This window comes from Vanessa tameamea, chromosome 7 (assembly GCF_037043105.1).
Source record: "Vanessa tameamea isolate UH-Manoa-2023 chromosome 7, ilVanTame1 primary haplotype, whole genome shotgun sequence".
NCBI lineage: Eukaryota > Metazoa > Arthropoda > Insecta > Lepidoptera > Nymphalidae > Vanessa > Vanessa tameamea.
In genome coordinates, this window is record NC_087315.1 from 8856017 (window position 1) to 8868695 (window position 12679).

Below are 12679 nucleotides of genomic sequence, written 5' to 3' on the forward strand. Positions count from 1 at the left end.
AAGAGATGGAAATACGCCGCCCCGGCGCCGTTGACTTACTGCCCCCGTGCCCTTTGTTTGCGGAGAAAACTGTCCCAGGTTTTTTGGAGAAGAGGTAATGCTGTGTATGATGTTAACGTATTTTTCTTTCCGGTAACGATTACTCGGTAAAAAGGAATCAGTGAACTCAAATGAAGTTATTTCACGTATCCACGCCTTAATACGTACGATTATCGTATTCATCGTCATTTTTGCCCTCTCATATATTCGTAAAGTCTAATAGAACAACGCATAAAAATAAACAAATCTTAGATTAACGTATGCAACTCGATTTTCTAATAGCCTATACATATTGTGCACTATTAATAGTAACAGTTCTTAACTAATACGTATTTATTTATAATACAATACTATTCCACTAATCTGCTTATATGTACTTTAATGTTGCTTCTAAATTTCTGATAACAGCTTCGTCAAAGTTCTAAACGCCTTTTTTCGCAAATCCATAAGTAATATCTTAGATTATTCAAGCTTTTGATCAATGGTATTGCGTTAAGTCGATGTCAATTGTCAAATGTTGTTTATTTGGCTCTTGTTCTGGAATAGACTTTAGACCACAAACATCAGAAACTTCATAATCTTTTTATTTTTTGTTTCTATATTATTTTAAGAAATACAAGTAAGTTTTTTCATGAAATTACCTTACGTAAGCGACATTCAAAAATTTACAAAATTAAATAAAAAGTAGTAACCTTATTCTCCACAACAAAAATAAATTTAATTTTATTGGAGAAACACGAATATTAACCTTTAATAAAATATAACCTATATAAGTGTTCAATGTCACAAGAAAATATTCGTATTTATCAGTACAAATATGTCAAAGGTTATATAGTTTTGACTTACAACTGTAGTTTGTAATAAAACAACACAATAATAATTTTTAACTAAATTAAACATTAGTGATTACTGTTTTAAATTATAAAAAAAAAAACAAATAAACATGTTTCAGATCATCTTTATTAAATGGATATAAAAATCCTACATTTATTTGTATTTTAATATAAGGCACTTTAAGGAATGTTTTGTAGAGTATTTTAGATATTATTCAAATAACTCTTGAATTTTTAATTTTAGTAAATAATAGATATGTAAAGATTCTATGAATACATTATACATTAATAATTAAACTCATTTTTCTTACAATACTAATGATTTGAAATTAAATACTTTAATGATGGAAAAGTCTAAGGCTTGTATGAGCAAGTACAATTTTGTGTTCATTGCAAGCATCAATCACTTCCTTGTCATTGTTAGATCCCGACGGACTTCCGATGTATTCCACACCACACTGAAATTAAATAAGGTTTATAAAACAAAAATAATATACTCCTATATTCTATATTCTACAACAACCGGATTAGATTAGTAGTTTACATTAATCTTGTTATTAAATTAACAGTACAATTATGCTCATTCGCATTGACTTTAGATATTCTTAGGCAATATTCAAAATATTTATTTAAGCAATCGATCTTTTCTATAAATGTGAAATAATATAATATATATTTTAGCCTATTATTTATACAATTTCAAAAATTAGTGGGTACCTGAACAGCTCTGTCAATATTATCTCTGAAGGGGAAAAATGCATCTGAAGCGAGTGCTACTTTGTCCAACTTCTTGACCCACTCGTCTCTCTCTTCGGCCGTGAGAAGTGCGGGCGGTTCCCCTTCAAACAAGCTTTTCCATTGATCTAGGGGCAGATCCGTTCCTAAGACATATAACATTTTCATTTTAGTAACATAACTCTGGGTCAAAAATATTTTGAATTTATACAGTTCAAAATATTATTGAAAAAATCGACCGTCAGAGAGGTAATCCATAAAGTATATATTATTATTTCGGAATGGAGTCGATACTATAACAACAGATTTAGTGTCTCATAAGAGACATGTCAAACATCAGATCAGACCAACAACGAAACGTTTCGGAGTCGCTCACCGATGGTGCCGTTGACGTAGTTGTCGATGGCGTTGGACAGCACGGCCCGCGAGAGGCCGGCGCGGGCGCGCGCGGCGGCGGCGAGCACGCGCGGGTGCGCGCGCGTCCACCACAGCGCCGCCTTGCCGCCCGCCAGCCGCGTGCAGTGGATGCGCGACTGCTGCCCCGCGCCGATGCCGATCACCTGCGACACGACATACTGATCTCAATGGCGGGCTGAGGGCTCCTTTCCTCTACGCTAACCACTAGTTTTACGTACAACATTTTAATATTAATTAAATAAGGAAATATATTTTAGACGAAGAACATGATTTTTCATTTGATAATATTTAGATTAAAAATTTAAGTCTAACGGACCTGTCCATCCCTCGCGTAGCATACGGAATTACTCTGTGTATATTTTAATGCGATCGTTGAGATGATGAGATCCCTCACGGCACCCGGGGGCAGATCTTTGTTGGTGGTGACGATGTTTTTGAAAAGTTCCGATGTAATCTTTGCGTCGTTACGTCTCTGTTCGAGAGTGAGACCGAAAATCGTCTTCTGCTCCATCAAGTCCGGTCTATAATTGGGATCCATCTAAAAAAATAAAAAAAAATAAAATATTAAGACGAAAATGTCCAACATAGTTTATTTAAAAAAAAAGGCACGTCAAAACTCGCCTGGAGCACACAGTAGTTGCCACCCTTTTTCTTTTTGAGCACTGCAAGCGCGGCGGGAGTGTACCCGGGCGCTACGATGCCGTCCGACACCTCCCGAGAAATGATCCTAGCGGTGATCTCATCGCACTCGTCGGAGATGGCGATGAAGTCCCCGAAGGAGCTCATGCGGTCTGCGCCTCGTGCGCGTGCGTAGGCGCACGCCAGCGGACTGAGCTGTGGCAGGAGATCTGCCACCATGCACACTGCCGCCTATTTGTACACGCTTAATTAATGCCTCGTCATTTATTTTAATACTATAGGTATTAGGTATATGTTAAGAATTCTCACCTCTTCTTTCGTCAAAGGAAGACCGACAGCCGCTCCAGCGGGTGAAACGTGTTTGAAGCTGGTGGCTGCTGGAAGACCTAAGGCCTCTTTTAATTCAAGGACCAGTTGCCATGCGTTTAAAGCGTCGCAAAGATTTATGAAACCAGGAGATCCGTTCAAAGTGGTTAGCGGCAAGCGATCATGGGTTGTGAAAACTTGAGCTGGCTTTTGATGTGGGTTCATACCTTAAATTATAAAAAAAACTCGGTATCTTTTATGTACAAAATAATTATTGTTGACGTTCTTAGTCTTAGTCTTAGTCTGTGTTTACACATCAATCATCTGAATTAGTTAAACCGTGCCATAAAGGTTACTAGCGTGAAGGTTTATAGCATAGAAAGATCAGGACCAGGCAGGACCTAGGTGGCGCGTGAGATGTACAGTGTAATTATTTACAAAAAAAAATAATTGAGGGGCATTCCACCATTTATTTGCTAGTAATTTACAATAAAAAAGCTCGAACATCAAGATTATAAATAGACCGGACAGCTCTATTATATATATATATGTGATTTGTTTTGAAGAATTCAACGGCTCTCTCTTGAGATAAGAGGATTAGGGATGTAATCTGAATTTTATAGTACTTATCATCTATTATTAGATAAAAGTTTCTAATTCGTCTATAAAATATTGTAAAATATGTTTTTTTATGATTATCTTACATATTTATACGATATCTTTAAAATTTACAATACGAAATTGAATCAATTGTTAGATACCGTCTCCAAGATTTCGTTTTGAATTTTCATGTGCTTAATTTGCGCTTATTATTTATTATGTGCTCAGTGGTGAAGGAAAATTAAAGAGAATCCTCTCGGTGATCTGTGATGAAAATCTGCCACATATGTATTTACTAATCCAAATTGGAAAAGTATTGTGGAATTAGATCCTAACGTTCTCCTCCAACGGAGAGGAGGGTTCAACCTAGCAATGGCATATTCACATGGTTTTATAATTTAATAAGTTTTAAACAACTTTCTATACCATAATCTCAATTATTTCACGTGGCATAAATGTATACTAAATAAGCCGTTTCATCCCTTTTTTGCACATACTACGATATAAGATAAGTCTCGATCGAGCTCAAAGTGTGCTACTGCTGCAACTGCGAAGGAGGTGGGTAAGGGGCGCACATAATCGCGTGTCATTGTCAATTGAGATCTTGATAATGTCAATTAACAATGAAATTCTATTTTACCTTGTAGAAAACCAAATCCATGTCGTGTTTGGCCGCATGACTTGTAATTGCTTAGTTTATGTAGACAACTTAGTTGTTGCGTTGCGGCGATGCATGAGCGTGGTCATCTAGTATGTGAAGTTGCTTCGACTTTAAGTATTTTTTAAATATTTATACTTCTGTTGTTATATATAAAAAAAGACGAGAGGCAGGCATCATACAAGTGAAAATTTTTTGCAACTGATTAGTGATTTATTTGAAAATTATAGTAATTATTATAAGCTTATACATAAGTCTTTTTTCGTGCTTTAGCGTTTGCAAATCTTTCTACAATTTTTTCAAATTTAATAGTTTGTAAAAAATCACTTTCTATGTACATTAGCGAAAGCGCTGTAAGTTTTTGCTGACGGGGCGTGGAGCGCAAGTAATTTTTTACTCTTTTAAGTGCTGAAAATTACCTTTCGCCGCTGCAGTTGCTAACACTCATTGTCAAAAAAATTCTTAATATTATCTCCACATTCGGGAACATGCATGAAATATTAAAACTTTTTATTAACTGCAACAAACCCTTAGGTGTTCTCGCAGAAGTAGAATGCTCGGCCTCTATGTCAGATTTTAAAAACTGTGCCAAATGGACGCTTTCCTCTTCTCTTCTTCTTCGCTTGATTCTTCTGCAAAAGTTTCTTCTAAATCAGTGGCATATAGTTGTTTTAACTAATTTGCTTTGCTTCTAATAGATTCACTGTCATCTAGTTCATGCAATTTCCATAAGAAACCAAACTTTGTGTTTACTGTATTATAAATAGTATGCCGGTTTTGTAAGTGCACTTTAAGACAATCAATCGCCGCATAATAATTATCAATGATGAAAGATCGTCTTACTTCTAACTTAATGTGCCCAGTTTTCAATTCATCAAAATAACATTCTTTCCTCATCTTACATCTTTTTTGTATGTGGTCACTTCGCATCTCTTGATTGCCTCTGATTCAAAATTTTCGAACTCCTTTTCGTATCGCAACGTACCAAGATAAGCATGTAATGTCTCATAAAGAGTAACAACATTAGATAAATCAACAAAACTTGCTTGTAGCTGTACACTAACGATTTGAAATTTTACGAGCACAGAGTTCCAAAAGCACAACATATTGTAAATTCTAGAGTTTTAATTTTTTCTAATATTGTTTTTGCTTCTATTTTAGTTTCTTTACTTTGATTTACATCTTCACAAATAGAGTTAAATGCTTCCAGAATTTGTTTGTATGAACTATATAAGGCTTTACTTGCATCTGCTCGCGCACTCCACCGAGTTTTTAATAGATTTTTTAGTACCGTCGATTCTTCATCAAATTTGGATAACAAAATTTGCCATCTGCTTGTAGATCTAGAAAAAAAATTGTATAGTTGTGGTTCCAGTGTAAAAAAAGCAGCTGACTCAACACTACTTTCCGCGGCAGCCGATCCCACGAGATGGAGAGAATGCGCTGCACAAGGAACAAAAGTAGCCAGAGGATTTACAGCTTTAATTCTTGACTGAAGACCTTAGTATTGACCAGACATATTGTTAGCGTTATCATAACTTTGGCCACGACAGTCTTTTATATCCAGTTCCAAAGTGTTATCAATTGTTGCAAGAACAGCCTTCTCCATGTGAACAGCCTTCACCTTTATGACCGCAATTGGGTAAAAATGTAATAAAGCGTTCAACAGGTTCGCCGTTAGGTAAAATGTAACGAATTATAAATGTTAACTGATCGGTGTGTGAAATATCTGGAGTAGAATCAATGCTAATCAAATAATACTTTGCTTTTTTTATTTCTCCTTTAATCGAAAGTAAAACTTCGTCAGCGAGAAGTAAGATAAATTCATCGGTTATAGAGGATGACAAGTACGATGGAGAATCTCTGCGTTTTTGTCCAAATCTCACCAAATGTTCAGCCATGAAAGGATCAAATTTAGATATAAGCTTAATAAAACCAAGAAAATTTCCGTTTAGTGCGGATCCAATAATTTCATTTTGACCGTGAAATGGAAGCCCACGAGAAGCTAAAAACTTAATTGTTTCTATTACACGTAGTAATACATTTCGCCAATAAATTATTTCTTCATTATATTGTTTGTCTAATTGTGTATCCAATCGTTGTAAAAGTTTTCCTCTACATACATATTGTCCCTAACATTTACGATAATCCGGAGAATTGTTGTGATCAGTTATTAAGTTAGAATTTTTCCAGTCATTAAATCCACTTTTGGCAAATACGGATGTTCCTTTCCATATAATTTGCAAGCACCACAAAACACACGACCTGTGGATTCTGAATATACTAACCAGATTCTCTTCAACAAGCTTTATCTCAAAGATATTTTTAGATAGAAATCTTTTTTGATTTTTATACTGTCTTTCCGATCTAGAAAAATCTAATTCTTCGTTTTTTTGCAATCTTTTATTAACAATATAATCTCGTAATTCATCGTTTACTTGCCACAGTGCAGGATCACTTGATGGAATAAACGGCTTTTCTTCTATTACAATTTCGTCTTCATTGTAGATCGTTGGTGTCGCTACTATAGGGCTAGTGTAAGACGGAGAAACGGAGATTGAACAAACCGCGGTAGAGGGACCAGGGCAAGAAATTTTTGGCAATAGTGCTGTATTCGTCACCGTTTTGTTCCTTTCTGCAGAGCTCGTAAAAAATGTTTCTAGTTTACGAGTATGTTTTAAAATGTTTTCTATCTTGTTTTCCTTTTCTTTTGCTTTTTTCCTGTATTCTGCTCCACGTGGCTTTTTTACTATCGAACTACGCTCGTTACTACTCATGGTCTTAAAAAAACACAATCACTAAGGGAAGGACAATAAATCAACAAAAACGAATATACGCGAGCGCGTGATATGACGGACGAGACTAACGACGATTTATGAAAGAGATAACACAAATAAATGAAGCACGACAATAAAGTATACTTACTATAAACTTTAAAAAATTAACCACCGGGGATTTCCCGCGCGTCGTTGATGTGTTTCATTGTGCGCGGCAAGCAGCGCTGTTGCCAGCTCACTCACTCGTTCGACCACCGACCGATTCGAGTGACTAGCCAGTTGTACCTATTACGCGCGCTTTTTTGAATTTCAAAATTTATTGTTAAAATCAGACACTCCCATGCTTTTTCAGTTTACAGCGCATTTAGTTTCAATGTTTTTTCTCGGTTTAGTTGAAATATGTAGGGTATATAGAACGGCCGATCGCAAATTTTATAACCTAGATATCTCAAGAACGGCTGGACCGATTTTTTTGAAACAAGGACCATTCGAAAGTAAAAAAAATCATTAAAAAATATAATTTATTATGAGATTTTTTACTTGAACGGTTCGTCCTTGAGAACGATTTAAAAATTCTGTGACGTCATAAAACAGTCATTTTACTGTATATAAGAGTACGACAGGGTCTCGCGGTACGCTTTTCTTTTAATACTTGGCGTCGAGCAGCTGCCACGTATCTCGATTAAACTAGATTTATAGTGCTTGCGAAGATACGATGTCATCGCGCCCCCCCGATCCTCGCGCCCTAGGCCGCAGCTAATTAGCCTAAGGGTTAAACAGGCCCTGATAGTACGGACTAAATTTGTTTAGAAGCTGTCCAACATTTTCTTTATTTTATGTAATTATAAAAATGGGCTTGCAATATATTATATAGTTTATTATTTAACATTTTTAAATTTCTGATCAAACTATTTATTAACCGTTATAAAAAAGTAAATCTCATATTTGAATATTTCTTACCATATCTCAGAGTCAGCTGTGATTGACCTGCTGAATATTGCTTTCGGAAGTAGTCAGAAATATGAACATCATACTGGGAAGTGTGTGTGAAAGCCTTTAAAGCCAATTTTTGCCTAAAAAGAGATAGAAGGAAAAATATATTGTAAATTATTGGGAAAGGCTATAAAAGGCTAGAATCTAGAGTGATTACATATATCATAAATGACTAACCTTGTATCCAATGAAGTTTGATGATCATTGCTCTCTTTTAATTCCTTAATGACTTTGTCATAATCTGTGGGGTCACAAATGACAGTTACTCTGTCGTGGTTCTTGGCAGCTGCTCTAAGTAATGTTACACCTCCAATGTCGATGTTCTCTACCGCATCAGCGATAGTGACGTCAGCCTTTGATACGGTCTCAACAAATGGGTAGAGGTTGCAGACAACTACGCTTATCATGTCAAACTTTTGACGCTTCATATCAGCCTGATCGGAGTCTGTAAGCCTGCCATAAAGGAACTATTAGAATAAGGAAATGTGTACTTATGCAATCAAAACAATGGGGACATAATAACATTTTATTGTTTAAAAAAAATTATATATATTTTAATAGAGATATCAATATTAGGAAAACACAAATATATCAACTTGATAAGTGTAACCTAAAATCTATATTTATAAAAACAATAATGAGCTAAGACTTGCAGAAAAAGAAAATTCTTCAGAAATTTGAAAACTTCTATACATTAAGAGTAAAAGCATTTCTATAGATTATTTACTTTACACATAAGTGACAGATTTTTAAATAGCCATGGACTCATAAAGCGCTGTCATGGTTATGAAATGGTAACAATTGGATCGGAAATTAATAAACAGGAACTTGGAGTCGATCATGTTACGGTATCTCGTATTGTTGTAATAAGCTTCAAACAGTCAGTTCAATCAGTGTGTTTGATTCAATGTGGATACATATAGTATTATCAGTATATATATATCTAAAACACCTGTTGGGAAAACTCGATTCTTAAGTGCAAGCCCCTAGTAGGCAAAGGAAAAGTTCACGGATTAATTAACAATTAACAAGCGAAAAAAATATTGATTGTAAATTGTAACATATGGAAAAGAGGCATGGTTACATTAATTCAAATAATTATTTACAAAACCTACTCCTAACACTGAGTTTAAGTTTAACAACAAAAAAAATGTGCGTAACAATCAAACATTGTTTTCGTTCCTGTGGTACCATTTACTAGTCTGTTTTAGAAAATGATCTCGAGTCCAATGTAATAATTTTAAGTATGTAAGCAATTTGTTTTAGTGTTATCTTAAATTTTATACCAAAATCCAAATAAGTACTATGGAAATTTTTACCTTGATAATATCCCAGCATGAACAGCTGGATGAAGAGACTTGACACGTCCTCCGAGCATTTCTGGAGCTCCAGTGATATCGGACACATCCTGAACTTTAAAACCAGCATTGCGAAGAGCTGAAGCTGTACCTCCGCTACCAACTAATCCAAGGCCGATTTCGGAGAGACATTTCGCCAAAGGTATCAGACCTGTTTTATCTGATACACTGAGGAGAGCTGTAAAAATATTTTATTTTTAATATATTTATCAGCGTTCTGATATATAAATTTAATCTTAAATTTAAAATATGAAGATATAAAATAATCGTATATACAAAGGCGGTCTCATAATGATGAGACCAAGGTAACATTATTTGCATTGACAATAGAGGACTAAATCTTAACACAGGTTTTCGAATTGTCTAGCCTATGTTTATATAGATTAATATTTATATTTTTCTATATCAACTAAGTATTTGATTTTATAAATGAAAATTTTATTTAAATAATAAAAAAATATTATTCATACCTAATTTTCCATTGACTGCCATGACTGAATCTTCGTAGTGGTATTATTGAACTGTGAGAACAATGTTCTTGAATACCGTGTATCAATTTGACCTAGCAGAGGGGTCCTGATAACAAAATAACTTGTTTGGTAAATAGTAATAGGGTTGTATATTAATACTAATTTTATAAATATGATTGACTTTATTTTTGAAATATTATTTATATAAGAACATATTAATGAAACACTGAATCTATAGCCATAGATTGTTTCCATTAATGGAATCGGCTAAAAATTAATTTATATTTCACAATTTTTCAACTGTGAAATATAAGTTACAAGCCGCTGGTGGGCTCGCGGTTGTATGCCCTTGGCGATCCCGTGGCCTCACCACTCGGCGGCATGGTGAAACTCGAGGATGGTTTTAGTGGGTAGGACAGGGCATTAGCATTAGCGTGCCCTGGCACGGGGCATTAGATCCCGGTTGAGTCCCAAATACCCGTCCCGGTCCCCCGACCGGGCGGCATGTGTAAATGCATTTCCTCCTCGTAAAACAAAAAAAAAGTCCATTGGCAGAACATATGAACCATAACCAAAGTTGTTACTTTATTTTTAATGTACTAGCTAATATATTTCTGTATAGTGTTCTTTTTTTGTAACGATAAACACCAACATTATTAAAATATGATATAACAATATTTTGACAACCCTTTCTCATTTAAGATTCGTATGATGAAAATAATGATGTAAAATTATCTTACAAGAGAACACTACCTACTTACTAAATAAACAAGTTAAGAATTATTTGGTTGTAAGAGTTAATTCGAATACTTTTTATTTGTTTAATACCAAAATATATATCAATTGACATGTTTTTTCAATTAACTGATGTATTTGCTTTATTACACTATACCCTTCGGTTATTTCAAATGTTAAAGCTATACTAGCGGTTAAAGAATCATGCCGCGCCGGGGTGACGCGGTAAAAACTCCGTGTATTTTCTCACTTGATTACTATCTATAAAAAATAAAATGATAGCCCGTAGATACACAATTTATTTTAGTTCTAAGTCAAGTATAAAATGCGTAATAAGATTTGCTAGCTGGTATGAAGTTTAGTTCTTAAATTTAATCGTGAATTTGTGTAGCCATAAGTTGCCACCAGTTATTGATCGGATTTATTAATAAGGACTTAATTTAAAATTGCCTAGTAGTAAATAGAAATGTGTAAGAAAATGACATCAGGACCCTCCAAGGCTCGAGGTTAATATCATATTAAAAATAGTCATTGTCTTGATTTGTAATTTCATTTTCTAAAATGTTTTTTGCTTAAGGGAAGTTTGAATCGTTTCTGATTAGTTTGAATTACATCTATCTAAAAAATATTATTCTAGACTTTTATACAGAGACTCGCTCGTACAATATGCGTAGTTCTTGATCAGACAAAGATCACATTTGGCCATCGTTGCTTTTAATATTACTAATGAGTAACTATTGATCATTTTACTTTATTTTTCTGACGAACAAAATAATTGTTATGTTTATGCAGACAGTACAAGTAAAAGACGTAAATCGCCGTCGATTTACGTCTTTTGTACTATCTATAAGTAAAACAATAATAACATTCCCTGGATTTGTATTCGAATATAATAAATTAAAATATGAAAATAAATATTTTATAGAGATAAAACATAATCGATTCTACTGTCGATTTAATTCAGAGGGAAAAATATGACACGATACATTTGAGTCAAACTTATTTCTATATCAAATTATAGAATATCTATTATCAAATAATTTCTATTCCGAAAGTCGAAAAACTGTCAAATACGATATTATACTAAATTAATAATACAAGAAATAAAACAATGATTTATAGTTCTTGAGTGATGGTTCTTTAATTATTAATTACTTATATAAGCTTTAATTTGACTTCTAAATCTGATAATGTTCAAAACGTGAGTTTTTCAAAAGTTCAACTGGAACCTGGTATAGGTTATAAATATATTGGTTTCCCATGTCTGCAAAAAATTTTACACATATTTATGATTCAATTTATTTGAGACAGTTATATGATTAAAATACCTCAATCAAAAATTGTATTGTAGATTATGCAATTATCTAAAAAAATTGCCCTGGCATTTTTTCTTTTAAAATTTACCATTTCTGATAAGAAGCATAGTTATGCACATATAGATGCCCAATAGACGAAGCATTCTGCCTTAATGAAGTATATGGAGGCATATACTCATCCAGCACAGTAAAAAAGTCCCTGCATCTAAGCCGCAACAATCTCCAAGACTTAGTTTGACATACACACAAAAAAGAATCCCTACAGATTCATGTGTATAGCAACAGAGATGGATTCAACACCCCCACAATACATGAGACACAGAGACTTGATTATGAGATGGTCATCATCATCAAATGTAGGATAAGAAAACCACAACTTCACAATAAAATCAAAATATTCTTTATTCAAGTAGGCTCACACAAGTACTTATGAATCATCCGGTAACATGATGATTCATAAGTCTAATTCAATGTCAATGCAATTCAATAATGTGTGTCTTAATTCAATGTAATGGCATATCCTAAGCAGTCGTTTCGAAATCGGATGACACAAAAACCTTCATATTTTATGCTGAAAATAGCGAAGATGCATTGGGCTAGTGGAGATGGCACAACATTTTTGGACACATGAGATTTATATGGACTTTTCACAATTTCATTATAATAGTATCCAATTCATGACATTCATGTAAATTTCAGCTTTGATAATTTATGCAAGGGTGCATTTAGGAATGCCACCGTTTTATTTTTAATCGGACTATAAGCTTTCTGTTCTAAATATTTAAAGAAAAAGAAATATATAA

The 12679-nt window shown here is 34.0% G+C and overlaps 1 protein-coding gene across 1 annotated transcript; it reads right to left on the reverse strand.

The window, feature by feature from the left end:
* Window positions 1-981: 981 nt before the first annotated feature.
* Window positions 982-9931, reverse strand: LOC113401346 (bifunctional purine biosynthesis protein ATIC). The gene is made up of 10 exons (XM_064215323.1): window positions 9826-9931; window positions 9317-9533; window positions 8175-8450; window positions 7965-8077; window positions 2973-3196; window positions 2646-2894; window positions 2341-2562; window positions 1984-2167; window positions 1590-1753; window positions 982-1330 (listed from the first exon to the last, which is right to left on the reverse strand). Exons 1-10 carry the CDS (start codon window positions 9845-9847, stop codon window positions 1211-1213), a joined length of 1791 nt encoding a protein of 596 aa, XP_064071393.1. The 5' UTR covers window positions 9848-9931; the 3' UTR covers window positions 982-1210.
* Window positions 9932-12679: the final 2748 nt, after the last annotated feature.

Bases quoted from the DNA above. Each gene is read 5' to 3' on its own strand.
- LOC113401346 (XM_064215323.1), bottom strand. From the start codon at position 9,847: ATGGCAGTCAATGGAAAATTAG. The intron at 2,895-2,972 runs GTGAGAATTCTT...GTGTACAAATAG, and splicing joins TTCCTTTGACGAAAGAAGAG to GCGGCAGTGTGCATGGTGGC. The intron at 1,331-1,589 runs GTACCCACTAAT...ATTTAATTTCAG, and splicing joins ATATTGACAGAGCTGTTCAG to TGTGGTGTGGAATACATCGG.